This window comes from Aythya marila, assembly GCF_965140915.1.
Source record: "Aythya marila genome assembly, chromosome: 8".
Classification (NCBI taxonomy): Eukaryota; Metazoa; Chordata; class Aves; order Anseriformes; family Anatidae; genus Aythya; species Aythya marila.
In genome coordinates this window covers 21,003,373-21,030,472 of record NC_139049.1, presented here as the reverse complement: position 1 = coordinate 21,030,472, position 27,100 = coordinate 21,003,373, and the positions used below count along the sequence as shown (strand labels likewise).

The 27,100-nt window shown below is 41.0% G+C and overlaps 1 protein-coding gene across 2 annotated transcripts in view; it reads left to right on the top strand.

Moving 5' to 3' along the window:
- The first annotated feature begins 4,787 nt into the window (after positions 1-4,787).
- Positions 4,788-27,100, top strand: part of ST6GALNAC5 (ST6 N-acetylgalactosaminide alpha-2,6-sialyltransferase 5) — a 70,706-nt gene continuing 48,393 nt past the window's right edge. Inside the window, exons 1-2 of one of the 2 annotated variants that reach the window (XM_082766680.1) lie at positions 4,788-4,934; positions 5,512-5,742. In XM_082766680.1, coding sequence (XP_082622806.1) covers positions 4,869-4,934; positions 5,512-5,742 — 297 coding nt within the window. In that variant the 5' untranslated portion in view covers positions 4,788-4,868. The remainder of the gene's footprint in view (positions 4,935-5,511; positions 5,743-27,100) is intronic. The other variant, XM_082766681.1, reaches the window with a different exon arrangement.

Genomic DNA, 27,100 nt, shown 5'->3' with positions numbered 1-27,100 from the left:
CTCCAAAGTTCTGGACTTCAGAAGTGGAATTCTGAACTACTGTAAGCAGATGTAGTGCCTGGCATGTCGTGTATTCTGGGTTGTGCCTTGTTTTCCCCCCCCTCTCCCTCCCCCCCCCAAAAAAAAGGTGATTAGAACAATGCACTGTGTTTCACAGGTAGCCATAAAGCTGAGTCCACTCAGTCGAGTTAGATAGATTGTTTCTGAAATATTCAATATCTTTATTTATGCTTCCAAGATTGGGGAGAAAACTACAAAATAGAAAAGTAAAAACCAGCAGATTCAGCAGATCTTATCTCACTATTTTTCCCCTTCTGTTTTCATTTGCACTTTTATTTCCATGCAGTATTTCATTTTTTTATGCATCTATCACTGTTTGCTTCTGTCAGAAGTTCAAAGGCAGCCTGCTTTCATAAAGGAGGGACTGTATTGACTGAACTATAATATTGTTTCTACCTTTTTTGACCAATCTTCAATGCGTATTTCCAGTTTTGAAAAGTATTTCATGAATCACTGGGCAGTTTGAAAAATCTATAGTGTAAGCTCATTACTTTCTGGCTGCTGAGTGTTTTCCATTGGTTCTGTTTGTGATGCAAAATATACAGCCCTTTCTCTCAGGAAAAACAAGTTAAAATTTCATATGTACATAAATAATAATTTTAAAAAATGGAGGTAGTATCAATGTGATGTATTTCATTTCCTATATACCTTTGACTACCCCTCTGCTCATTAATCCACACAAACATTCATGATATTGCAACCTCCTTAGCACCTTTAGTCTCATCTTTCTAGCTAGTCAGTCAAAAAATGCTTACTTCTCCCCCCTTGAAATGTGGCACTTGAAGCCATCCTCCCAAATGTCACTGGCTTGAGGCCCAGGACAAGCAATATTCTGTTCTACGCTAGTGATCATGGTTTAAGCTCATATCTCATGAGGCTGCAGAGCTAGGAGTGGGAGCTTTGTACTTGCTAGCGAGCTCCTTGCCCTAGCAAGCAAAGAGGGATGAAAGATGTATAGGAGTTAATTTCAGTGGGGCCAGGATTTTACTCTTGAAGAGACAAATCCGGGGCATCACAGATGACAGAATATAATGGAAATGGCAAAACGATACAACTTTAACAGAGTCACTTTCAGATGAATATTATATTTTTAACAAATATTTTCTCATGCTTACGCACATATTGAATCTTAGTAACTCGTATTCTTAATTTCAAAGGCGTAAGGATATCAAAGTGGTCCTGATACAATTAACCTGCCCCCTCCAATCTATTTTAAGCACTTCTGGCACCAATATTTTTCTGGAAAACATCTTCAAACATATTACATGATGGGAATGTACGAAAGTGTTTTCAGCACTCCTGCAGAGTAACATGTGGAACTCACCTAGAGTTTAACTACTTATATCACACCAAAGCCTTTTTTTTTCTCACTCTTTAGTGAAGGGTGGGAGATAAACAAAACTCCATTTTCTTACTCCCTTTAGAACTGGGCATTGAGCTGAATCAGTTCTCCAAAGAGTCTTCTTTTTTTTTTTTTTTTTTTTTTTTCTTTCAGCAAAGAAGCCACACTGCCATCAATGAGTCACAAAATAATTAAACATTTAAGAGTGTCTGGGCTTTCATTCTGAGGAGGTGACAGGGCTGAAGAGTAGCTGAGGCTCCCAGTTGGGAGGCATTCTGTATACCTGCAGGCACAAAGACACAGCCTCCAGGTGCAGTAAAAAGGAGAGAGGTACTGTAGGGCCTGGAGCAAGGGGCTGCTGGGGTGACACAGGTGGTAGCCAAGGTGCTCAGGGACAATGTCCTGACAGGCAGCATCTGGGTCACCAGCAGAAACACCAGCCATTGACCTCATCCTTATGACATTTTGGCTGCCAGCTGCTGAGACGCTCTGGCATGGATGAAGGGTAAGAGGCTCTTCCACTTCATTCCAGGCCAACCATAATGTGGAGAACATCTTCGGAATTCGTCATGATATTAAGGTGTAGATTACACTACATTGCTTTTTTATGAACTTCATGAGAAATCAGCCATAATTTGTTTGAAAGGGTGTTTTATATCTACGCAAGGAAGCCTATACAAGGAACTATATATACGATATCTATACAGATATAGTCCCATATCTAGATCTATACTATATATACAAGGGAATCTCTGAAAGACAAGCCAAAAAATGCATTATGAAATGGTAGCTATTTCATTCATCCAGACAGCTGAGGGAAAGTTGCTGTTTGAGCAGTTTTATTTGGGAATTCATCTAAGAGCCCTGTTGCTTCAAGTCTTGTCAGTTTGGAGAAGTTTGTCTCCATCTGCTTCACTATTTCTGACATGGATTTCTCATGCTACATGGGTTTTTATGTTGTCATTAGTGTCTTAGGTCCTCCTGAAACTGCTACAAGCAGATTTTTATTTCATGTGACTCTTCTGACAGCCTGTGGCTACCAGAAAGGTGAAAGTGAGAAGGGTGAATCAGGAGAGGGGACAACCCAGCCCCTTCCAAGCAGATGGGAAGTGCTCCTCAGTCAGGCTTTGTTGAAAGCCTTAAAAAGTGATTCTGCCACTTTTACTCCTGGGTCATGGAAAGCAGCTGTTCATATTTTAATGTCTTTACCCCCAGTTCTTAAGTAGGAAGAGAAATAAATGGACAGTGGCATAAGTAGGGCTGTGAAGAGCAGTATCAGCCTTTGCTTGTGCTTTGCCTCCAACTGAGTGTTGAACCTTGGAGAAATGTGTCAGCCAAAAGTGACAAACTGTGCATGGGTGAGACAAAGCACCTGCAATGCCTTTGGTGTACAGGACTACAGTGAAATTCTGAACAGCCAGAAATCCAGTTCAGTATCTGTCACATAATGAAAATAAATAGGTTGAAGCAGAAAGTCGGATGCATTTTAAGATACTTTCTTCATTGACTTGTTTCCAAGTTGATTAAAAGATGAGTTCAGCCTATGCTCTTCTGCTCTTTTCAGGTCCAGCTACTGGGTATTCAGATGCATACCCACACACGTATGTGGATTCACATACTGTTAAAATGCAAGCCTCTAGATAGCTAAAAGTATTAATTCATAGGAATTAAAATTAAATTAAATGGCTGGGCTGTTTTCCAGATGTTTTCTAAAGTTCCCATGCTTACACATAACTACCTCCGTAGGATTTACATTACACTACTGTATTTGTTTCAGTGTGCATTTGGCTGCCAAGAATACTGTCTATGACCACCATGGCAATCTAATTAAATATTTGAGAAGCAGAAAGCTGGACATTATTCAAGTCAAGCTCAGCATTAAATTAGAAAATTTAGTCTGTCTCCCTTATCAGAAGATTTTTGAATTGGTCTATTCTACCAAAACCCATAAGTTTAATGAATTTGGTCAGACATACTGGGTAACAGATGTCTAACATAGGGCTGTGAGCCTAAATCATAAAAGTGAGGCTCCAGTTTGGCATGGCAAAATATATTAGGAAGGCTTGGAAAGGTCAGTCACCAGCAACCTGCTAGCTGATAGTTGAGAATCAGCACTGTAAAATGCATGAGCTGCCTTTTGTAGTCTATTGCGGGAAGCCTTGGAGAGCCACAGATAATTTGCTTTCAATGATTCATCAAGTTGGCCCTTTGTTTCACTAATTTGAGTGTCAAGTGCAACCACATCATAAAGAATTACCAAGACCTGATAAGTTTCTTCTTATATTGCTTCGTTTGTCTGAACAACCGGTGCTGTTGAAACTCAACCCGCAAACTGAATGAATAGCAAGTGTGCGTGCAGCATGGCCACTCTCTGAAGTGCGAAAAGAGGTTTGCGGAGCTGTCCGCTGATGAACCCTACATTCTTGGTTCTTTTTCCTTTCTTGAGAGGCAGCAAATGCTGCAGGCTGTGCCAGTGCTAGAGATGGCATTTGTTTCACTGTTAGTCCTCCAATGAATTAGTAAAGATAAAAAATGGATTGCACTGACTCCAGCCTTGAGAAAGCTGCTATTGTGACCATGGTTGAGTTAGCCTGCTGATCGTTTTCCCCTTAATGTGATCCTTAATGTGATATAGCTATAGGTTAGATGTGGAGCCATATATTAGAACTATTATTTCCATGAGTAATTTCGAGAGGAATATCTTCATGATTAGGAGATAAGATTTATTTTATTTTATTTTTTAATGCAATGCTGTCATTTTAATAACTTCGGAAGAAACCAGCCTTGCAGCGGCTTGTTGTGAAGGGGCACATTTCTGTGCGGGAATTCCCAGAGCAAGAAGCCTGTGTAAGTCCAGGTCCCTGACTAAAGTTTTTACAACTGAACCGCACACCATTAGCACAAAGAAGGGAACAATAAAAAACTTCAGAAGGCTGCTTGTAAAGGAATGGGGGGGGAAATGCCCATCTTCAGCAACCGAAGAGCCGGCACGGGGAGCAAGCCTGGCAGAAACTGGAGTTCTGCGGGATAAAATACCGAGGGAAGCTGCGATCGAAAGGCTTTGGAATGGGCTCGGGGAAAGCTTGCAAGGGGGAGGGCGGTGGCAGCGCCGCACCAGGAGTTGGGGGCGTCGGTGCGGCTCGGGAGCGCGGCTTCCAAGTGCTGCCTGCCCGCTGCCGGGGAGCCAGCGGGGGCGGCTGCGCGGGACGGGGACGGGGACGGGGACGGAACCGGAGTCGCTGCCCTCCGGCGGAGCCCCTTGGCCGGGGGGAGGCAGAAGTTAACTTCCACCTGCCCTGCAGCCGCCGCTGCGCCGGCGGGAGGAGGCGGAGGCGGAGGCGGAGGCAGGCGGGGCAGCCGAGGACCCGGCTCTGGCAGCCCCGGGGGTCCGGCCGGCCGCGGCTCCCCCCGCATCCCCGCCACGGCGCCGCTTCCCCGGCCGAGCCATGGCCGCGGCATCCCCGCCATGCCGAGCCTAGCGGGCAGCGGGAGGCCCGGCGGCCGGGAGGCGGCCAAAATGAAGAGCCTGCTGGTGAGTGCCTTGCCGCCGCCGCTCAGCCCGGCCCCGGCGGGGGGGAACGGGGCTGCCCCGGGTCCCCCGCATCCGTCCCCGCGCACCCCGCGGCTCCCCGGGCTCGCTGGGAGCCGAGCGAAACCCAGGCGGCGGCGACGAAGAACTTTCCGCCTGCTTTCTTTTATTCGTGTTGCTCGCCGTTCGGGGGATCCGGCTGTGCGTGTGTGTGTGTGCGTTTGAAGGAGCGTGTGGAAAGCCGAGCTGCTTAAAGGACGAGGCTGGAGGTGGCCGGAGGGAGCGGGGGGGTGCGACAATCCCCAGCACTCGCTCAAACGCACGCATGAGATGCCCGGAGGGGGACGGTGCATGGCGAGGAGAGGCGCGGGGGAGCCGGGCGGGAGGCAATAGGCAGAGCCGGGGGCTGCCAGCGGGGCAGAGGAGCGGGTCGGCACCGGAGGGGGGGGGGGGGGTCCCGATCCCCGGGCACACTTTGCCGGGGCTCTCGCAGCGTGAAACTTGCGGGGGGGAGCGGGGCACGGAGCGGGGCTGCCGGCCGGCCCCGCGGCGCTCAGCCGCCTCTCTCTGCCCCCCGCAGCGCCACGGGCTGGCCGTCTGCTTGGCGCTCACCACCATGTGCACCAGCTTGTTGCTCATGTACGGCGGCATCGGCGGCGGGGGCCACCCGGAGCCGCGGCAGCAGCAGCAGCAGCAGCAGCAGCAGGTGGCGGCGGTGCCCAGCCGCCCGCCGGGACGCGGCCAGCAGCGCCCGGCACTCCCCGTCGGAGCCGGGCTCCTGGAGGGCTACATCAGCGTCCTGGAGCACAAGGTGAGCCCTCTTACCGGGCACCCAGGGGTCCTGCGCTGCCCCGTCCTCTGAGGGGACAGCCGAGCTCGCCTTGCTGCCCACCGGGAGGTGGTGGGGGGCTCGGGATGCCCCCCCGGCCTTGCTGCTGGCTCTGGCTCCAGCAGCTTTCGGGTGCTGATGCGCCTGGCCCTGGGTGTGTGGGTTAGCGGGGTCAGGAGATGGTGGCCAGCTGGCAGGCGAGCCTTCGTGGTGCTGTTTTTTTCTCCTCTCTTGCCCAGCAGAAGATGCGGGGTGAAGTGTTTAGGGTCCAGTGCTGAATGCTGGAGGTACACTACCTCTAGCGCCAAGAAAGGGTTAAGGAAGTAAGTTTAGTTACTGGAAGGGAAAGTCAATAGGCAGGTGTTTATTCTTAGCTCATTTAGTCTTGGGAAACCGAAGAGAACTGTAGCTCCTGCACAAATGACCTTTTCATCCTCCTCCTGGGAAGCAGAAGTTGTCAACCATAGTTTCCATTCCAGAAATCGAGGGCACCTCTTTAATGGTGATCAAAATGATGTCCCTCCCCTTGACACAGGAATCATCAGGCTGTAGTGCCCGTGTATGAGAGATAGGCAGACTGAGCTTTGATATCTCACAGGACAGATGTAATGAAATAAAGTGAGCAAGGTGGCACATCCATGCTGAAGAGGTACTTGAGATTCAATAATTTTCTCAGAAGGCAGATTCCTCTGCTGCTTAGGCAGTGTTCAGTTTGTTGCATTTACGTGGAGGCTCCAAGGACCCCCCTCTGCCAACCCCCCAGCTAATGTTTGGTACGCGTACTTTACAGCAAGAATGAGAAAAACAAGCCAGGGAAGTGAGGATTCTCAACTTTCTCATGTTTTCACATTCAGACTGACATCTTTCTGAAAGATGTGTTGTCAAACAAGTTACTGGGCTCAGTTTAGAGGTACTGTGTGAAGACGAGTGACTTTGATATACAGGGATTTTTATTGTTCCTTCTGGCTTCGCTTTCTATGCAAGAGTTATCTGTAGTGCTCTTAACACAGAAAAATAGCTTGTGATGGTCCCTTGTAGGCTTTATTTGCTTTCTTACATGGTTCCTTGGAAATTCTCAGATGCGGTGTCTAATGGCTATAGAAGAAGCAAGCTTGGCCATGGGGCTTCCTAATGTGTGTACACCTACTGTGTGTTCGTTTGTATTTCTTTTGTCCTTCCTGGACATGGCTGTAGTGATGAGGTGTAGATATATATGCGCATGATTTTTGTAAGCTGTAATCACTGAAAAGGCATCTGTGGAGTTTTTTAGGCCATATATGTGCATAGCCATCAGACACTGGTAACCTCTTATGACGGTTTCTCCTGACCACAAAATATTATTAGAATATATGTAGAATCATTATTCTGTGTTTATTATTTTCCAAGGTAATTTTAACGTTTCCCTGTGTTTTTGAAAAAGCTGCTGCTCTAGCTTTTTAATATATTGTAGTATGCCCCCAAACCCACAGACACTCCATTTCTGAATTTTATTTCACACAGCTCGTGCCTTGCAGTAGTAATCTGCTGAAGCTTTAATAACTTTTCCACATAACTTCTGTGGGTCAAAAAGAAGATAGCACAGTCCCTGCTGTGATCCCAGCTTGCTTTGTGTTATTTTAACTCACGAGATCGTGCAGAGAGCTGTGCCACCATGGTACACAGAGCCGTGAGGACTGGGAGATGATGGCGGAAAGAAGGGCTCAGATTTGGCTCTTAATAGTGCATTTGTTTTAGTAATTTAAGAGACCCAGATATTTAACATGGATTTTCAATCCCAGAATACATAGGTTTCTGGCTGAATAAAAAATGGCGAGCTTGAAAATCACAGGCACTAATGGCTTGGAAAAAGAAGGGTGCAGGATTAGTGATGATGAGAGAAGGGGAAGGAGAGAGTTTGCAAGAACTGAAAAAGGGTGACAAATTTTCAGGGAACGTGGTTCTTCAGTAGACAGTGAAGACTGCAGAGGTGACAGTTTGAATAGCAATAAGCGTAAAAGTCCAGTCCAAAGTGAAAGAAAATAAAGGAATCAGGGAGATTTAAGGAATGTTAGGAGAACTGCAAGAAGAGAGCAAGATAAACTTCTGTAGCTGTGAGGAGGACACGGTATTTCAAGAGACAGGTCTGGAAGGAGATAAAAGTACTTGCTGTATGAGGACAACAGGCTTGGAAAGGTAAAGGGAGGAGAATGACTTCAGCAGTGGTATGTTTTATTTTGATGGTGCTGAGATGACTGAAATGACAACGGATGGATTTTTCATAAAACAGCTGCCTTAACTTCCCACATAGAATCTGTACATTATCTGTCAAGTAGCTGAATGACCATTTTACAGAATTTTACAAAATTCATCCTTTGCATACAGTTCATGCACTGCTGACAGGAGTAGACTAAATGTTGAACTCAGGTCTAGGAGCTAAAACACATTGATACATTTAGAAAGACTTTTTTGTTTGTTTGTCTTCTGGAGCCCATGGTTTGCTTTAATCGGAAAACCAATTTCATGTTTATGGTGTTGTACCCCTTCTGGTGCCTTCAGTGAGAGTAAGTATGCATGTATATGTAGAAGCTGATAAGTGATAAAGTTATTAATCCAAAATTGCAACGTGGATATTGTCACATACAGAAGCTGTACTATATGGTTGTAAGGACATTTCTCTTCAGGAGTAAATTTAATAATTGTCCACCTTATGATATATCACATATTACAAATGCCTATCATTTCTAGCAGTACAGCTCGTTTGGTAGTGCTGGGTGATTATGTATGGAGACAGTTTCCCAGAAAATCAAGGTGCTTAGTAAAGTACCAATGATTTTAAAATATAGCTTGCAATTCTGTAATTACCAATTATTTGCTTACTTTTATTTTACATTCAGTAAGAACCGTAGTTCCTCATCCATCCTGTCAAGATAAGCAAGTAGTCTCTGAGAATACAGCTAAAATACATAATTGTGTTTTTCCTGGGTTGGAGAGTCTTTTTGCAGGAGTCTCTTGTCACTTGGTCAGATTTGTGATGTTTTGTTCTTAGTGTTTTGTCTTTATGCTTTTTGCAAGCCTTTTTCCCCAAATGGAGAAGCAGAGATCAGAATTTATTTTCTTAGCTTTAGCAGCCTTTTGTAGTTTAGCACTGCAAACTTCATTTTTGTTGAACTGAGCTCTAAAGAAATGTAGAACGGTAACAGATTCAGAGGTGGGTTCTTGGCATTTCACCTCAGCATGTCCCAGACCAACAGCAGTTGACAGTCACTGTTGATGGATGTTTGAAATGAATTAATACCCTTTTTGTTCCTAATAGTCAGATGTTTATATCCTAAAAACTCTCACATTCGGAACAGAAAACATGGTTTGCTGATGGCTGCTCTTGGGGGGTCAAGGACTGAAGCACAGCAGAGAGGTAGCAACTGCCCTACTTCGAGGAGCTGTTACTGTCTGCAGAGGCACATTGGCAGAGGAGCACTGCTTAGCTTTTGCATCTGCAATTAGGAAGGACGAGAGTCCCAGACTGTCAAACTAACATCTTTCATGAATTCTTTGAGTGTAATCCTGAAATTAAAGAGGTTTTGTCATTGGTGTCGAGGGAAGCAGAATTATGCTCTTCTGTAGGGAGGCATGAGGATAAGACTTTCTGCTGATTTATCACAGTGCTGGCAAGAAATTACAATGCTAATATTTTTAAAGCAATTACTGCATACAAATAAGAGACTGTTAATGAAAGTAGGAAACCTAGCACTATTGCAAAACTTGCAAGAAATAAATATTTAACCATTATATTACTGTTCTGAAATGAATGTGAGAACACGTCTCTGGATAGTTAAAAAGCTTTTTACCCAGTATTGACTCAACAGTTGGTACTACGAATAAAATACGAGTTTGTCACATGTGTAATTGAATAATATTTCAAGCCATTTTGTTTCTTAGAAAATAATGCAAAAAATCAAAATCAGTCTTGCAGCCAAAATGTATGAGTTATTAGAACTCTGGTGAAGTACCTTAAGAGAGCATGGAGACCAACATGATAATATAAGAGATCACAATGTTTTCTTAATTTATGATAATGTAAATCATCATATGCAAAGAAATCTTTGTGATCCCTGTAAATTAATGCAGATCAGAGAGTGGTGTAGTTAATGAAGTGTTTGAGGAAGAGTCATTCTGCAAATAGTGCCATAGCTCCATAATATCTGAGACACACTAACTTGTTCTCAGATTAAGCTGTTTTTTTCTAGCTTAGTAAACTTTTTTTCATTTAGAGGTGGGGGGGGGGGGGCAATCTCACCATGTTTTATGTCCTTTTTAAGGAGTATTAGAGAGACACAGTTTGGAATTTGAATTTTACCTAAGTAATTAAAGCATTGATATTTTGGGGCTGAATATTTAGGGGGGCATTAAACCAACCTTCACAACTAACCTATGTGGAGATGGGAAGGAATGAGGGTTATAGTTTCTTTAAAATTAATTTCTCACAAAATTGAAGGTATCTTGGGACAAAATAGCTTGTCTTGCCTGAGGTGGGATCAAATGCACTGAGTTAAACTAAGCCATATTCCATGATTCCATTAAATGTTCTTTTTTGCTTTAGAAATTCTTACCTGTAAGGGAAGGAGCACAGACTTTACTATGCAATTAAATATTTGATGGAGTTTTTATTGTAAGAGAGATCCACAAGGGGGAGACTTTATTCTGGAATAACGTTCTTGGGGGACACTCACCCCTGTCAAAAATTTAAGTGAGGTGAGAGTCCAAAAACCTCCTTGGTCAGTGTTTTGTTGGTTTCTTGGATATATATATATGTATATATATATATTTGTGTGTGTGTATTGTAGTTACCTTTTCTTCTGATAAGCTGTAAGTTCATTACTGACAGAGTAAACAAAACAAGACTATGACAACAGGAGAATGTAAATAAATATACGGACATACAGTCTGAGACAATTATATTTTACCAGATTTACCCAGTGTCTGAGTAACAACTATCTTGTGCTTTACATTTTCTTGCTTTTGAGCTACTGCAGTAGCCTGCTTTTTCAACCTAACAAATCATTATTCTGATCCTTGTCTAAAATTTTTAGCAGCTCCGTGTGTACCTAGTGTGCATTATGGAGCACACAACAATGCTGGCAAATGATGGTACATTTTTCTGTGTTCCGAGTAGCTTGGCACCTCTGTGAAGAACCAGCAGTCCTAGCTTGGCACTGTTCCTACTTACAAGATCTTGAAATATTTTCAAATATTAGTTACATAGAGGCATGAGTTAGCTGTGCAGGTTATGCATCTGTTCTATTCAACTTTTTGAAAGAGGCATGTTCTGTAGTTGGACAGTGTTTATTTTTAGAATTCTTACTCCAGTGTCTGTTTGAGAGAGAATACGATTGTTAGATTTCAAAGTCATAAAGCCAAGTAATATTTTACAGTTATAACTATTGCCTAATTCTTTCTGAAATTAGTGCCATTGAAGATGGAATCTAGCAGAAGTAGTGGCTTCAGGCTGAGATGAGGACCTGTTGCTTGAAAGAAATGTCTGAAAAGAGTACAGGTACCATTCAGATGTCCCTGAAATTGAAAGATGTTTGGTATGCATCTAATATTTGCTGGTTTTACATTAATTCATGTAATGTGATACATAAAATCCTACCCAACCACAAACTAGTCATGTTCTGATCATTTCCTAGTTGTTGAGGAGATTAAGCAGAATAAATCATTGTCATTGTACTGAAAACAGAGAAAGCACTGGAGTTTATACCAGATGAAGATCTTGCCCCATGTAATTTGTGACATGATCTAAAATTGTGGTATACCTTAAGTCTTTCGTATAAACTGAAGCAAAAAGATTATTTCAGAGACTGTATCACAAATTCTTGATGATTGATTTCAGTACAAGCATAAATAGTAGGTAGATGGTCAGGTCAAGACAGTTAATGCAGAATTGTATTTTAATTTTCTTACATTTTGTAGGAGTCACATCTCACAGCAATATCTGACACCATGAAATTGGTTATAATAATTACCTTCTTTTTACAACTGACTCAGAGAAAGTTCTTACTTTTTTTCTTCCTAGAAGAAGAATTGCAGAAACATGAAGATGTTTGTATTTATTTTGTGCTTCTCGTTTTTGATTGTTTCTGGATTACAGCCTTTCTTCTGATTCATGGAAAGTGAAGAATGAGTAAATATGCTCTTTCCAGTTTAATGAATGCCCTTTGTGTCATATTTTAATAAGTGTGAACGGCCTCTTTCCCTTATCTCATTCTTTGTCTTCTTTTAAGAATGCGAAGAATTCCTCATTTGGTGGATATGCAAAATACTTCCAGACGGGGAATTAGTGACACTTGGTCTGCTAGGGAGATTTGCATGTCTCTCATGCAAAACCTGTTAATTTTTTTCTTTTCGTTTTCATCATTAGTTTCAATGGCCACATTTATATTTCCAGTACGTGCCTAAGTATATTACACTTCATAACAATTTAAATTTACCATGTTACACACTTTTTGCACACTGTCTTTCACTGTGAGCATTTTAGGCTATTTCCACGTTCCTGTGAAGACAAAGTGCTCTTTTGAAGGGCTTTAATCCTTAGTGGAAGCAAGTCTGAACTAAATGAGATTTTCAATGACAGGAAATGTAATTTTTGTTCACAACTGATGGATATCTCTCAATAGAGTTCCTTAAGTTTTCCCTTTCTGCTTGTCCTGGGGCGTAAGTGGATATTGAGTGCCGTCCTAACTGTGATCTTCAGAACAATAGACTGCAGGTAGTTTCCTTTCCTCGGTGACCTTCTTTATTAGTTTAACCTGTATTGCTCAGTAATGCTCTGTATGCACATCCTTGATGCTGAGGTGGCATTGATACTGAGGAACTCAGTGTATTAATTTAACTTCTAATTAGGGCAATTATGATCAAATCAGCAGTCGTTTGGTGCTGATATAAGCAGATGTGACAGCACAAAAGCTACTTTGAAGGTGAGATGAAGCATCATGATGTTTCACCTCATCCCATTTCACCTCCTCCTTAAGCAGTCTCATCACTCTTTTGCTCCAGCAGTTAAAGCTAAAAGTGTTAAGACCAGGTTAATTACTGAAGTTTGCTCTCAGCTGGAAAAGCAAATATTTTCAGTTCAGACACTGCTATTAATTGTTCTCCTTTGTCATTCTGAAAATATCCAAATACGGTTAAGAATGAGTCTCATAGGATGGGAGGGGACAGATGAAAGCTGTAACCTTCAGCCTTCACAGTCTGTTTGCAAAATGCAGATGGTGAAGTGGAGCTCTGAGGTGCCCCCTGATGGTATACAAAAGATAGAGCTTGGGCCTGAGAAACACACGCAGACACATTCCTGTAGGAAATATACAACATTTGAACTGAGGGTAGGCAAATCTGGTAACAGTGTTAGTGCCTGGACTGTATGCAGAGAGGTGTGTGCTCCCACGTGTGTATTAGCTGTGGTAATACTGAATTCTGACTGGATCATTGTAAGAAAACTTTGGAAAAAGATGAGGTTAATTTAATATATGGAGGGGGTAAACTGGTAGAAGTAATAGATTACTAGAGTATTTTTTCACAATGATGATGAGCAGTGCAAAATGTTCTTTGTCTAAGATAAGGGAACAGCAGTAGGCTTACATGGTATACAGGCAGCATAGTTTTGTTTTTTTTGTTTGTTTGTTTTTTAGTTTGGATTTAATAATTTAGACTCTTGTAAGTAACACAGAACAAGAATATATAAATGTGTGCTTTGTCCTCTAATAGAACACATTAAGACTTCATTGCATTTGTAGAAAATTTCCCATCACAGAATGGGTGAGTTGGTAAGAAATAACCCAGAAAAGAGCAGAAGTATGTTTCTCAGTAAACAGGCAGTGCATTTATATTATGCATTTTTGTTTAGCAAATATATTTTTATTTTAGTGTGTTATTAGCCTCCGCAGATACTGTTGTGAAGTTAATATTGCAAAAGCAAAATATTCTGTAGTTTATACTGTCAGACGGCATTAAATTAGAGTATGTCTTGCCCTCAGCTATAGCAGGTCATAAGAGTAGATGTAGTAACACTCAGCAGAGCATCAGTGTAAGATATATCTCTAAGGAAAAGAAAAACTCTACAGTGAAAGTTTGTGCAAATGTACATCTGTATCAAGCTCTGTGCACAGGAAAGTTAAAGGCTGCTATGGTTCAGAAATGGCTCACTGAGAAACAGGCTTCTGGAGGTTGCGCTCATCACCAAGGCGTGCTCTTCACCAGTTTGCCTGCATGGGATTAAAACCTTTTGTTCCAGTTTGAGATACCAAGCCAATTTTTGCAGATAGTGACATGAACTACATCCAGACTCATTTCCTTCTAAACTTTCTTGCCTGCATTGCATTCTCTGTGAGTAGACGTTTTTCTTCTGTCAATAAAATTCACCCGTGTCACTTGTACAAATCATAACCATCAGAGGGAGCACACGATGGAGGCAACTGACAGGAAGGTGGCACATCACTGTGGGGTAATAAAGTGTGATGCAGAGATCCCAAACCTATTGGGGCTTGGTCACTAAGTCTATGCAGTGTACTTTGAGACAGGCTTGTTAGCTTGAATTTGCAATCAGAATTATCACACTGAACCTGAGCAAATAAATCCTGGCCTCTGGCAGCAGTATTTCTTCCAGAGCTGGGTGGGCTCTGCACCATGCTGTCTGCAGCGCTCAGGGTCAGGATAGGCTCAGCTACATGGAGTGTCTTGGGAATGGTGGTATTAGTACATCCAAAACATTTCTGGACAATTCTCAGGTGTGGTGCCAAGGACTGAAACCACATTTGCAATATTAGCAGTTCTTTAGCTTTAGCCTTCTAAACTGTAACCACCTTGTATTTTGCAGAGATTGAACATTTGGCTAAAAATCTGCTTAGAAAACATGATTTCCAAGGCCTGTCCATAGTCCTTATGAGAAATCTTTTGGCCATATACATGGAAGCACTGCCCTCCCAACCTTTATGCAGAGCACAGAGGCTCACAGACAGTGTGTGCTGTTGTACATCCTGTGCCATCCCTTCCCTGCTCCGCTGTAGCTTACAACATGCCTTCCTTGGGCCCATCCTCGAGGTGCTTGGCTAAATTCCATCCTTGGAGATTAGAATAATGACAAATGTGCTCTTAAATTTTGTTGCTGTCCATTTTATTCCTAATGCTACTGTAAAAGGGTTAGTTATACATATCTCAGCATATTGGTTGTCTCTAAAATAGGAACATAAAAGCTCAAAATACAGCCAGTGGTTTGACTGCAGCTGCCAGAGCAATGCAGAATTAATGCCGCCTGTCCTTCTCAGCAAATTGTCCTGTGCCTGGGTATTTGTAGGTAAACTCATTTTTTCTAAAACAAAGCAAACCAAAGCCCTTTATATTTTATTTAGATTATTTTAAAGAATATGTGTTAAGAAAGAAACTACCATTATCATTGATGACTATCCAAAATACATTTTACAGATTAAAAACCTGCGGCAAAGTCACTGCCGTTGCCACGCATTCAGCTACTCGTGTATTCTCTTTGTAATACCACTCTGGCTTTCTTTCTGTTTTTAATACTAATTCGTGAGTCTTAGGAAGGCCGGGTCAGTTGGTTATAGCATTACTCACATTGTCCACCAGAACCACTCGGACACAAACGGGTCCATGTGGAAGAAGCAGCACTTGAGCGAGGGCTTCCCCTCGTGCCGGGTGCCAGCTGATGCGGTGTCGCAGCATATGGCGGGGTGGGAGTCTGCCAGCAGACGGGCGCGTGCTCTGCCCTCCCTTTGAGCTGCTTGGAGATGCATCAGCTCTGCTCTGGCAGCTGAGGAGCTGCAGTGAGCATGTTGCTAAGCCAGAACTAATAAGCTTGACGGGGAGGCAGGGTTTATTATCTTGTGCTCAGCAGGATATTTAGCGTGGTTCTGTGGCTCGTACCATAGAGCTTCTGTGTGTCCTATGGCCTTGACTCACAGGCAGAGCTTGCTCATGGTTGTACGGAGCATGGGCAGCGTTTGCTTGCACCTCCCTGCCAAAACCTGTACTCCACATCCTGGTGGTTTCCTCATCCTCGTCGAAGAGCACAGGAAACTGCACACTCCTCAGTGTTCAGTCAGAAGTGTGACATACCTCACGGTACTTGTTACTTTAACTGTGGTCCCTAGAACAGACTGCCAAAGATACATACATAAAAAGATTGTTTTTCAGCATTTCTCTTTTGTGCAACAGACTAATATTTTCAGTTTTTGGAAATGAAACCCTAAGCTAAGTTCACAGAGCACAATTTAATCATCTAATTTAGGACAAATTCTGCTGATTTCACTGGGCACATACTTATCAAAGAAAGGATTTTAATTGTGTTGGTTTAGAAAGTCATGTTTGAAAATCAGGCTAAGGGTTTTTTTTTGTTTGTTATATAGCTGTTTTTATACACCTACAGGTTATTTCATTTGTAATGTTTTCTTGGGTTCTTACCATGTACATTTCATTGGAAATATTGACAACTGCACCTTAATTTCAGTCAGTGAAGAATTTTTGAAGATGATAGGATATTTAGCAATATCTTCACTATCTAACATAAGACTGAGCCTTAATGGTACTCTTCCCGTGGCTAATTTTCATATTCATAGATTTAATTTAGACTTCTCTTTTAATTTTTATGAATTGCCAAAAGCTATGTTTTTAAAAAAGTAGAATCAAAACTAGAGCTAAAGTCTTCCTTTCCCTTCTATCTGCGTTGTGTCTCGGTAGCAGCACAAAGAAGCACTGAAGCTAGTTACAGATATGCTGAATATTCGTTCTCAGTAGCAGTGTTGGTGTATCCCTGATGGTTTAAGGGCATAAATGAGGTACTTTGTGCAGCTGGTAGATGTGCAGGAGGGATAGCAGGGCCAGGAGGGTATCTCTGGTATTAATGTGTCTGATTTCTGCCAGCACAGTGATCCCTTTTGATCTGCAGCAATTTGTGCAATACAGAGCAGCTTTCTGGGTATCTTTAATTATGCCTGTCGACATTTTGGCCTGGAAAGTGGAATGAGACTAGAATCACCTTTCACTCCCAGCTGTGCTGATTTGAAACTTCGCACAGCTTGTTACCCAGCTGTAAGTATAAGGATCATGTTTCTGCTCTCATGAAAGACGATGAATGTACAGCACCTTGGGCTTCAGTGGAAGGTGCAGCTGGCTCAGCCTTTCTGTCAGAGCTCTCAAGAAGCAACAACAACATATCATATACATACATATGCATATTACCTATGACACGTATCTTCAGATCAAATCTAGGTTGGAGACGATTCACGGGACCTGAAAACCTGTCTTTCATATTACTATGGTATACAGTGAAACTGCTGTGTTAGGAGCACCTTAGAAATGGAGCTTATGCTAAAAACACTGACAAAGCCGTAATGCTTATATCAGTGCTCTCAGACATATCTAGAATAAATTGATTGATGATATCGTGCACCAGCTTTATTAAAGTTTCTCAGAACTGATTTTTTATAACTGTGCTGCTTCCTAGGGATATTTTTCAGTATGTTATGAATATGACATCTCCTATTTGTAGTGCATAATGTGAAAAAAAATGTTTTAACATGATGATTAGTGTCCTAACATTTGAACTTTCAGGTATGATGGTTAATTTTCACAGTCAATAGCAAATTACAAAAGAAGATTAATTCCACTTGAAAGTGCAAAAGGTGATCTCAGCTGTGTCCTGCTATGTCCAAGAACCAGTGGTTATTCAAATCTTCAAGGCTTTGTGAATTTGAGTGCATGCTCAGAGAAAGTGCATGAAAACCTTGTGACTGAGATCAGAAGTAAAAACTAAGGACAGTTATAAGAACAGCAGAGTGTAAGCCAGTTTAGCTAAAATTGCTGTCCCCTTCCCTCTTGAGTGTGGATGATGAGGTTGCACCTACTCTTTTTTTTATTGGAATTGCTTTTTGTGTACCAGTCTGTGCAAAGCACTGAGACTTTGAAATTCAAAATAAAAGTAATCTTAAAAAAAAAAAAAAAAACTAATTCCTTTTTGTTTCCCTTTGAAAACAAATAGATGTGTCAATTTTTTTTGTTTCGTATCCCATATTTTACATCAGTAAAAGTACTGAAAATTACATTACACTGTGTTTATTAAAGCTGTGCTCCTACCCAGTAATACACATAAGACATCTTATACTGCCTTAAGGATTAAGTTAAGCTCCTTTGTCAAGCCTGTTGGTATGGCAGGACTGTTAATCTTTAACTGTCAGACTCTGGTGAGATCCTTCTTTAGACTGAGGCCATGTCTAAGTGCAAAAAAATTAAAAAGAATCAACTCTCCTAGTATTTACGCCTTCATATTTTTGCACAGAGCAATCAATAAAAAGAGAAGCAGCGCTAGACATAGATATTCCTATAAGAAGATTGCATTTCAAGGCCCTTATTTAGCAGCATCATAATTTGCTTTATGTTTATGCTTGTGAAATACGAAGACAAAGTTGACAGAAGGTGTTCAAAATACTAAATTTATGAAAATAAGACATGCAACGGGTGACAGCCCATTGAAAGGAGGACAGGGGAAATTGTGTGAGCCTACTTTTTCTAATTAAAATTCTATAGAGTTGTCTACGTTATGTTCATGTTTTATTACATCAGTAATTACTCTTACACTTTCCTTTCAAATTACAGCATTAAGTCACAAAAGAGGAAATGTGCTGTAGTTGCAGCATATCTAGAGAAGGCAAGACTTGAAACAAAACTGTATGAAAAGAGCAGTGAAGCTCGGAGGCAAAGTTAAATTCATTGTGAGGGATTAAACCTAATATTTTAGCCCTAACAAGGTATAAAACTGGTAATAAGGAGCCACAGTGTTGTGCTATAGATACTAGATGTTTAGATTTCACTGTGGATGCCTCTGCTGTTTAATAACTTCAATATTGTCTTAGCTTAAATTTATGAAGAGGATTTTAAAATAATTATCCAATAATAGCCAAGTAGTGCAATTTGTGCAATATATGTGATCATGAAAGTGGTAGCATAATCATCCATTGAAATGATACAGGTTGAACATTGCAGCAGTTGCAAAAATTTCTACAAATAAGCTTTTTGGCATAGAAGATGCCTAAGTAGTACTTTTATGATCAGGACATATTTTTTGAAATAATGGGGAAAGAAACCCTCAACAAGTATAAATTTTCTATCTTGTTCCTCAAGTATAGTTTCAAGTGCCTGTTTTTGTATTTTATACACATACAACCTTCCCATTTTCTGCAACAAGAGGTCCTTTCCCTCAACTCATGAAATAATAATACTTTGTACTTATATATCACCTTGCTTCTGAGGATCTCCAAATGCCATAGAACCGTTAAATGGAGACTCCTGCCTTAAAGTACAGGAGTATTAATTCCTTATTACATAGGGGGATAGTGAAACATAGAAAAGTTCAAACCATAGTTTTGACCTTGAGTGCACACTTAGGAATTTCAGACAGGAATTTGAAGAGTGCTGAAGTGTTGAAAGCCATGGGGACTCAACCTCAGGATAGGCCCACAAGTACTCACTGGAGATTAACTTGGAGTTACGTCCTGTGTACTGGGGGAGTTATGCACCTGAAAATGGATTCAAGATACCTGTTCTGCTGTATAGAGCTGCCCAGCAGAAAAGTACTGGAGTATACTTTCAGTCGGGACCTTTTGCTTGAACAAGGTCATGGTGAAGGATGGTTTAGTGCAGAGAAAAGGTAGCAAAAGGGAATACAATGTGTGGTCTTGAGTTGGGGATTGTACATGGAAATGAGGCATAAGGGCCTGAGTTTCTGCTCCAGAAACTGTTAAAACACATGCTTTAAACAGTTTTGCCACACAAATGGAAGGTTACAGCATTACCTTGTAACTTTCCAAAGAGCTTTTCCAATCTGTTCTACTGAATTAACTCACCCAGCCACCTCCAGCCCCTTCCTCATGCGTGGCAATGCTGTATCGGGTGTCCTGGGTGTCCGCCAGGTTTATCCCCTGCCAGATCATGGTCAGGTATGCAGGAAGAGCAGCACTTGAGCACAGATTTAGATAATAGCTGAACAAAAGACTTTTGAAGACCACGCTTTTGGTTTAGGCTTTCGGGTTCTGTGGAAATGTTAACCTGTGTCTGTGATGCTGAGATCTCGCTCTAAATTAGTATGCGGACATGTAAATACATGACCGGATTTTTAGAGCATGCTGAACCACATGCATTTCGCAGCAGCTCTGGTGACTTAGGGCAGGTTAACTCTTTGAGCGTGGTATTTGATTTGCACAGCAGGGCTGCACAGTATTTTGGGTGGTAATAAACCGTAATGGGGCATGCAAATACAGGCACTGAACAGCGTTAAATAGGTACCCTCAGGTCTTTGACTTAGGTCCTTAGGGAAGCAGCATATTCATCAAACTGGCACCAACTACTTATACAAAGTTCATTAATTTCTTACGCCTTAAAAATATTTGTTGTATCTTTTATATTTTATTGTGCATTTGATATCTATTATATGACAAAATATCAAAATACGTTTAACAATCAAGTGAGTTTCAGTGATGGAGAGAAGAATTATGATAACATCTCAGATTGTTAAACTTTTTCTTTTTGTATATTCACGTAATCTCATCGAATTTAATGTAAAGAAAAATAAAATCCTTACATAACTACAGAAGACGACCAACAAATAGGGTGATTTAAAACATATTTGAATGTAAATGTTGTGATTACATTAAGTACTTGACTGACAATATTGGATTTTGGAGTCTATCACAATCCTGTGAAACAGGAACAGTTTGGGAAGAGCAGGAAAATTCTTGCTGTATACCTGGAAACATATTTTTTAAGAGCAAAGGTAGAAGCACTCTTTAGACTACCAGCTTCTTAACCTCTGTGTGAGTGCTGATCCAGAGTTTCCCATGGCATGGAATTGCATAAAAATCACTTGTGGTGGGGCTATATTTGATCTTGTAAGTGAAAATGGTACATCTCCTGAAGATTTATAGACTGCCAGGACATCCACTGAAGGCTTAGTGTTTAGGTAACCCTCAGTTTCCTGTGCCTAAAATTTGCAGAACCTAAAGAATAAGTGCAAATTACAAATACAGATACAAAAGTTCGTTTTCTGCATAGCAGTAGTGACATACGAACAACTCGGTACAGAAATACAGGATTTATGGAGAATCTTCTTCAGAAAAAGTACAGCTCTTTTTTCAGGCTTAACATTATGCAGCTGAAGCCTGAATGACCTCAGTTTTCTTGCTTTCTGTGGATTAGGAGTAAATATTTTTCTCTTCCCTTTCCGTGGGTGAAAATGAAGATAAGACAATTCTGGTCTTCTCATTTAAAATGGGAAGGTTGGAGAACTGCAAGCAGTGAATTCTGTTATCATGAATAATAAAACTGCAATAAAAGCTACACTGGCCAGCTTTTAGAGTTAAGGTATACAAACCAGGCCATTTTGATCAGGTACTGAATTACACGTATTCCTGCTGTAACTTAGGCTAGCTGCCTCACTCGCAGGTGGTGAACTCTGACAAATAATCCATCAAGTGGTGGTGAGAAGAGTTTCAGGAAAGGCAGCCTCAGACAACTTTTATTGTCTTTATTATAATCCATCATTTCTTGTTGTACATCTCCTAATGTTCTCATATTGACAGATATTCTTCTTATTTTCTCACTCTTTGTATTTCTTAAGTGAACAAAACATAGCATTGGCTGATTAAGGTCATTCCCACATGCTGCTTTGCAGAGCTAGGAAGAGGCACAGGAGGTCAGAAAATGCTACGAATGATACGAGAGCCCAGTCTTGTTTCTGCTAAAACTCCATGGAGTTCTCCCCTGGAAATCAGCAGAAGCAGGATGGGTACCCAAGCTTGCAGCCCAGTAGTTGTTGTTAGCAAAGGTACTGTGGGCTCAGACCTGTGTCCAGCACCAGCTGCTGATCACCTAATAGAGGGCCTCTCTTATGTTAGGGCAGAGATTATTTCCTCGTTCTGCTCTGTAGCGTTGAAATCTGTAGATCGATAAAATTTGAAGACAGAAGGGCAAATAATCATGCCAGGTCAGGTTCTCTCTGTCAGATTGATACACGTTAGGGAAGACAGTGGGAAGCTGCAGTCTAGGGCTAATAATAGGTCCCAAATACTTCCTGAATGTTTCTACAAATCCTTGCATATAGATCTCATTGTTCAAGGAGAAAGAGAACTCAGAAAACTGCTGCAGAAATTGAAGCCATACTGCTAATACAGAATTGGGGTGGGGGAAGTAATGATGTTATTCTAAAATATGTTTTAGGTTTCTCTGTGTTAAAGGGCGACAGCTATAGAAAGGGACACCTGGCTTTATATGAACAGTTCTAGGTTTTAATAAAGTACAGACATTGGCAATGCTGATAGTTGCCTATTATTCTGGTGGTGTCCATGCAATGACCATTTATATGGAATTCCCACTGGAGGGTTAATGTTTCAGTGCTTTTCCTCAGATCAGAGAAAATCTGTATGGTTTTATGAGTGGTGCCAGCATTATATTAATGAGGGACATTGAATCTCTGCCTTTTCTTGAAACTAACGCTAAGCTCAAGTCCCAGCGGTGCCCTGAAAGGCCAGAACTTCCTTTCATAAACCACTGACCTTTCATCATGATTATCTTTGTGAACTGGTGCTGTCTTTGAGTTAATAGAACTTGGTAATTGGGGAGCTAAGAGGGCTAAAATAGAAGTGACAGTTTTTGCTGCTGGTTAGATGTTAATGTGAGTCCTGAATGCCTTTTAAATATGTTATTCTAAATCTGAGGAAATGGAGAAGAGCGCTTCTATGTATTAAAAAGGCTGGGAATACAAACAAACAAAAAAACATTTGTCTGATGAGGTTGAAGAACGTGTCAGTCAACTTGAAACCAGAGATACAGGTAGAGGAGCCCACTGTGAATGCTAAAATATAGTGCCTTGTTATAATTCTATATGCGTTTTTCAGAGATTTGGTACTTGAACTGCAAATTCTGTTTGTAAATGCTACCACACTGAAGCTGACTTCTGGTTTAGTCCAGTAGTTGAGACTGAGAGAGAAACTCAAAGAGGTGAACATTTCTGGAGCTCTACCTTGTTTCTCCTGGACCCTGGTGAGCATTTAAGCAGCTCTGCGCTGTCTCTAACTCTCTCTCCTTAGGCATCCTTTGTATTGGAAGCAGCATTTAAAGGAGGCAAGTCATAATTTGGCTTTAATGAGTAATGTTTGGCAGTTCATTTGCTTTCTTAATAAAGAAATGAAAATAGTGTGACACTATGTGAGAACTTGTTACCTCAAGGCCATGCAAGAAGTGACTGCTATGACCAGACCTTGTGGTTGTTCCTGGCAGTGAACCAATTGGCTATGAGGGCAACACAAGCAGGACACAGGTGCAGAATGTGGTGTTTACTCCTGGTACCATCATTTCCTTAAACCTTCTTACAGAGCAGGTGCTGGAGTGCCACGTACTTGCAAACACAGGACAAGGCAGACAGTCCCTTGCAATTGATTGTTCCTTTAATATGATGTACTGAGCACTTGCATAACTCTTCCTGAAGTGCTTTGAGCTCTTTGGGTAAAGAATGGATCAATGTTATGACTCTCAGTTTAAAGCTGAAAAATGAAATTCATAGTGATAATTTCACTACAAACTAGGCAGCCTGTGGGTTTGTAATGATCCACGGGGCTGCTGCTTAGGCCCAAAGCAGTCTGCATTGTTTGCTTGGGGGTTCTCTATTTCTTGTTCTGTGGCTGTCCTGGAGGAAGCTGGTGCCTGATTGAAAGGTACAGCCCAGCTAGCTAGAATGGGGCTTATTCCACTCACATCTGCACCCACACTTGCTGGACCTGCTGCCTGTCTGCTGCAGTTGTTAAATGAAAGGCAGTAAATTCTGACTTGGTTAAGGAGACTGACTTACAGCCATGAAATGGGATAGAGAAAGAAATGAGATGTTTTCATTTTTCTGTTAAGCATTTGTTCTACAAAGTTGCATAACTGAGTGTAGGCGCTAAATCCAGGCGAAGCATTCTCATCCCTGGAAAACTGTACAGAGAGCATCTCATCCGAGTTGTCTATATTTCGCATGTGATTGCCTTGTTCTTTTTTGTGGAACAATTCGATGATTTTACTCTACATAGCATACCTAACTGCAAAAGCAGCAGACATTCTTTACCTCCTTTGCCATTTAATCCAGTTGTGAAGTCAGCAATTTTGAAGATATTAGGGAGGAGACACAAGATTCAGTATTTTCTCAGTGATAAAGCTTTTGGAAGGATTCTTCCAGGTTTTGAAATGACTCAGTTTTGCTGGTTCACGTTTGCTTTTCAGAATGGTTCATCTTATTATTTGCAATCAGAGTGAGAGTATGGAGGGAATATATAGTGACAGGGTATGAGATGGGGTACAGAGGAGATAGATAATTCTCCTGCAGTGAGTTTGTAGTACCAGGTGAATCTGGTTTACAGAAAGAGAAGGTTTGTGTCTTGAAGCCCAGTGCTGAAAATATAAATCACCTTTTAGCTATATTGTAGCAGTGTTTACCTCAAATTATTTGATGCCATGGGTAAAGTGAAACACAGTGAAATGTTTGTTTTGAAGTCAGAGAAACTAGATGCTCGGTCTTCTTTCAGTAAAGGTTAAATCCTGCATTGGAATAACAGCAGTCTCAAAAATGCCAATTGTATGTTATATATCGTCTCAGTATGACTTTTTTTTTTTTTAAAAAATCTTTTTCCTGTGTGTTATTTCCTCATCTCATTGCATCTCAGTGCGGTCTGTTGCTGTGCATTGAAATGAAATGTACCATTAAGATATATAACGCTGAAAACCTCTGCCATAAAGTCTGGTGAGACACATTTTCCCTTTTACTAGTAGACAGTGATAATGAAAGTCTCTAATCTCATTAGTTCAAAAGAACCACCACACAGCACTAGGGTGCTTTAAAAAAGCAAGAAGCAGAAGAGACATGATTAAGTTTGTAGAAATAGGAAGGAAAATATTTCTTTTGAGGTAACGATACACTTACACAAGATCAGTATTCATGTTCTGGAAGACAATGGAAGATCTTTGCTTCTGAAATTAATTTGCTTGTGTCCTGCATGCAAAAACTTAGTGTTTTGCATTAGTATGTTTGCAATACAACTACAAAATAGCATGCTGATAATTTCTGCTACTTGTAGTTTCCCTTTCCGTCAATATTCTTTATGCTGTTTGTCTTCCCACCCTCTGTGAGTGAAGTAGTAACATCTGTTTAGTATTTAGCCACATCATTTATGATTATTCTCAGGTGGGTGTTGCTACTCTTGGCTACAGTCTACAGAATCTATGGGCTCTTCATAGATGTGTTTAGTAAGTAGCATTATTTTATTCAAGCCTTTAAATTTGATTGATGCATTCATCAATATAGTTTTTGCAAAAGTCGGTTAAATTCATTTATTTGATATTCTGGTATAATTGCCTGTGCTTGTGTTAATGCTGTTTTCCAGAAGATTAAGCATGTGCTATAGAATCTAAATTCCAGTTTTCAGAAGAAAAGTGCTGATGATTTCAGTGTTTGATTTAGATAGAAAATTAAGTTTGATAGGGGACAGGCAAGTAAGAAATAAATGTCAGACCAGCTCTTCATGTATTTGTTATTCACCTGAGCAATTTTACTATCTGGTTTGCAGGTCCATCCCTTGTTTCTGGATGTCACAAGTTCTCTTATCCCTTTGTGCTACCCTTAAATTTGTTTCTCAGCCTCTTTTGTTGAAAACATGAAAAAAGGCTAAAAGGGCAATCATATTTATCTTAATCCAAATTATTTTCAGTAATTGTATTTTTATCCCTCATTGATTCTAACGGGACATAATGCATTATATGTGTCCTAAAAGCAATATAAAATACAAAGTACTATTTATAGAATTATGAGTTTAAAAAAAGGGAAATATCCATATTCATGCAGTACTGTATGTGTTGTATCAGCTGTGCAGTATAATTTAGCAGATATGGTACATTGAATCCCATTGAAATCAATGAGAAATGGATATGTGACTATTCACAACGCTCATTTGTTGTAATGTTTTGCTTATTTAGAGCTGCTAAGGATTTATTTCCAAGAATGGATTTTTGTGTGCACTGCAGTTACCCTTAAAACTTACCAGGTAAATTAGCACTCAAAATGGAAAGATTCATTGTGGTTGCATTTTGGATAGTTAGGTCATGTCTTTCTTCCCCTTTCTGTCCCCCATTTTGTCCTGTCCACATTGGTATAACATTAGTAGACGTTTGGAGTGGGGTGATGATGATGATGGCGTTGCCCATAAGTATTGCCATAGGTTTGTTCTACTCACTTCGAGGCTTGCTCTGGAGAATTACTTGCTTCTGCTGTAGGCAGTGAAGCAATGCTCTTCAGGTCTGTGGCAGCCAGTGTGAGGATTTTACATGTCATCTAAGTGATTTATGGTAGAAGTTATGACACAGGAACAAACAGGAAGGACAATCAGTAATGCTAGGGCTATATAGCATTACTGAATTTAAATAGTTACTTGAACTTAAATAGTTTCTGACTGTACACTTCTCTCCAGAAGGACAGATGCCTATTTAACACATCTGTTGGGTTATAGAGAACTACATCATTACTTGTAGTTAGTCTTAAGTCTGCTCTTTCTCTTTGCCCATTTGCAAAGCTTGAAAAGCTGCTGGCCTGTAGGTAGCTGAGTTATTCACCTGTAGATAGGAGTGCATGTGGATGCATATTCCTTGCTGCATCTCCTGTAAGGTGATTCTCTAAAATTCAGTGCTTTTCCAAACTATCCACTCCTTCAGCAGCTGTGGTGTCCTCTGGAATGTTAATGACTAGTTCTTCCTTAGGGTTATCTTGGTTTTCTGCGTGAATATCAGGTAGTCTGATGTGGTGAGCATAACATTAGGTATTCCAGAAATGTAGACAGCACTTTCATCTTGTACTTGGTTAGAATTTATTAAGTGAACATGGCTTACATGGGATTCTGAAGCCCTGGAGTCAATACCGAGTCCATCAATGACTTCTATGGATCATCTTAGGGGATAGTAATAAATACTGAAATGTCTTTCTGTGGTGGTTGTCTATTTTCTTTTTTACTTAAATAAATAAATAAATCATTCTTTACTTTGAGTCAGACAGTCTCATCTCTTGTCTCCAGGAAACCATGAGACATTTTTCCTTTTGCTTCACTTCCCAGCAACTTCCAGATATGTAGAATCGAAAGCCACAGTCCTGCCAACACATGCCTAAGTTCAGATGTTGAGCTTTTCTTACAGTTGTATCAGTACTTTATTTAGTATGTACGTGACAGACATCATAACTTGTACTGGAGACCCACAGATTTAAAACCAAAGGATGCTGCAGTAGGAACTG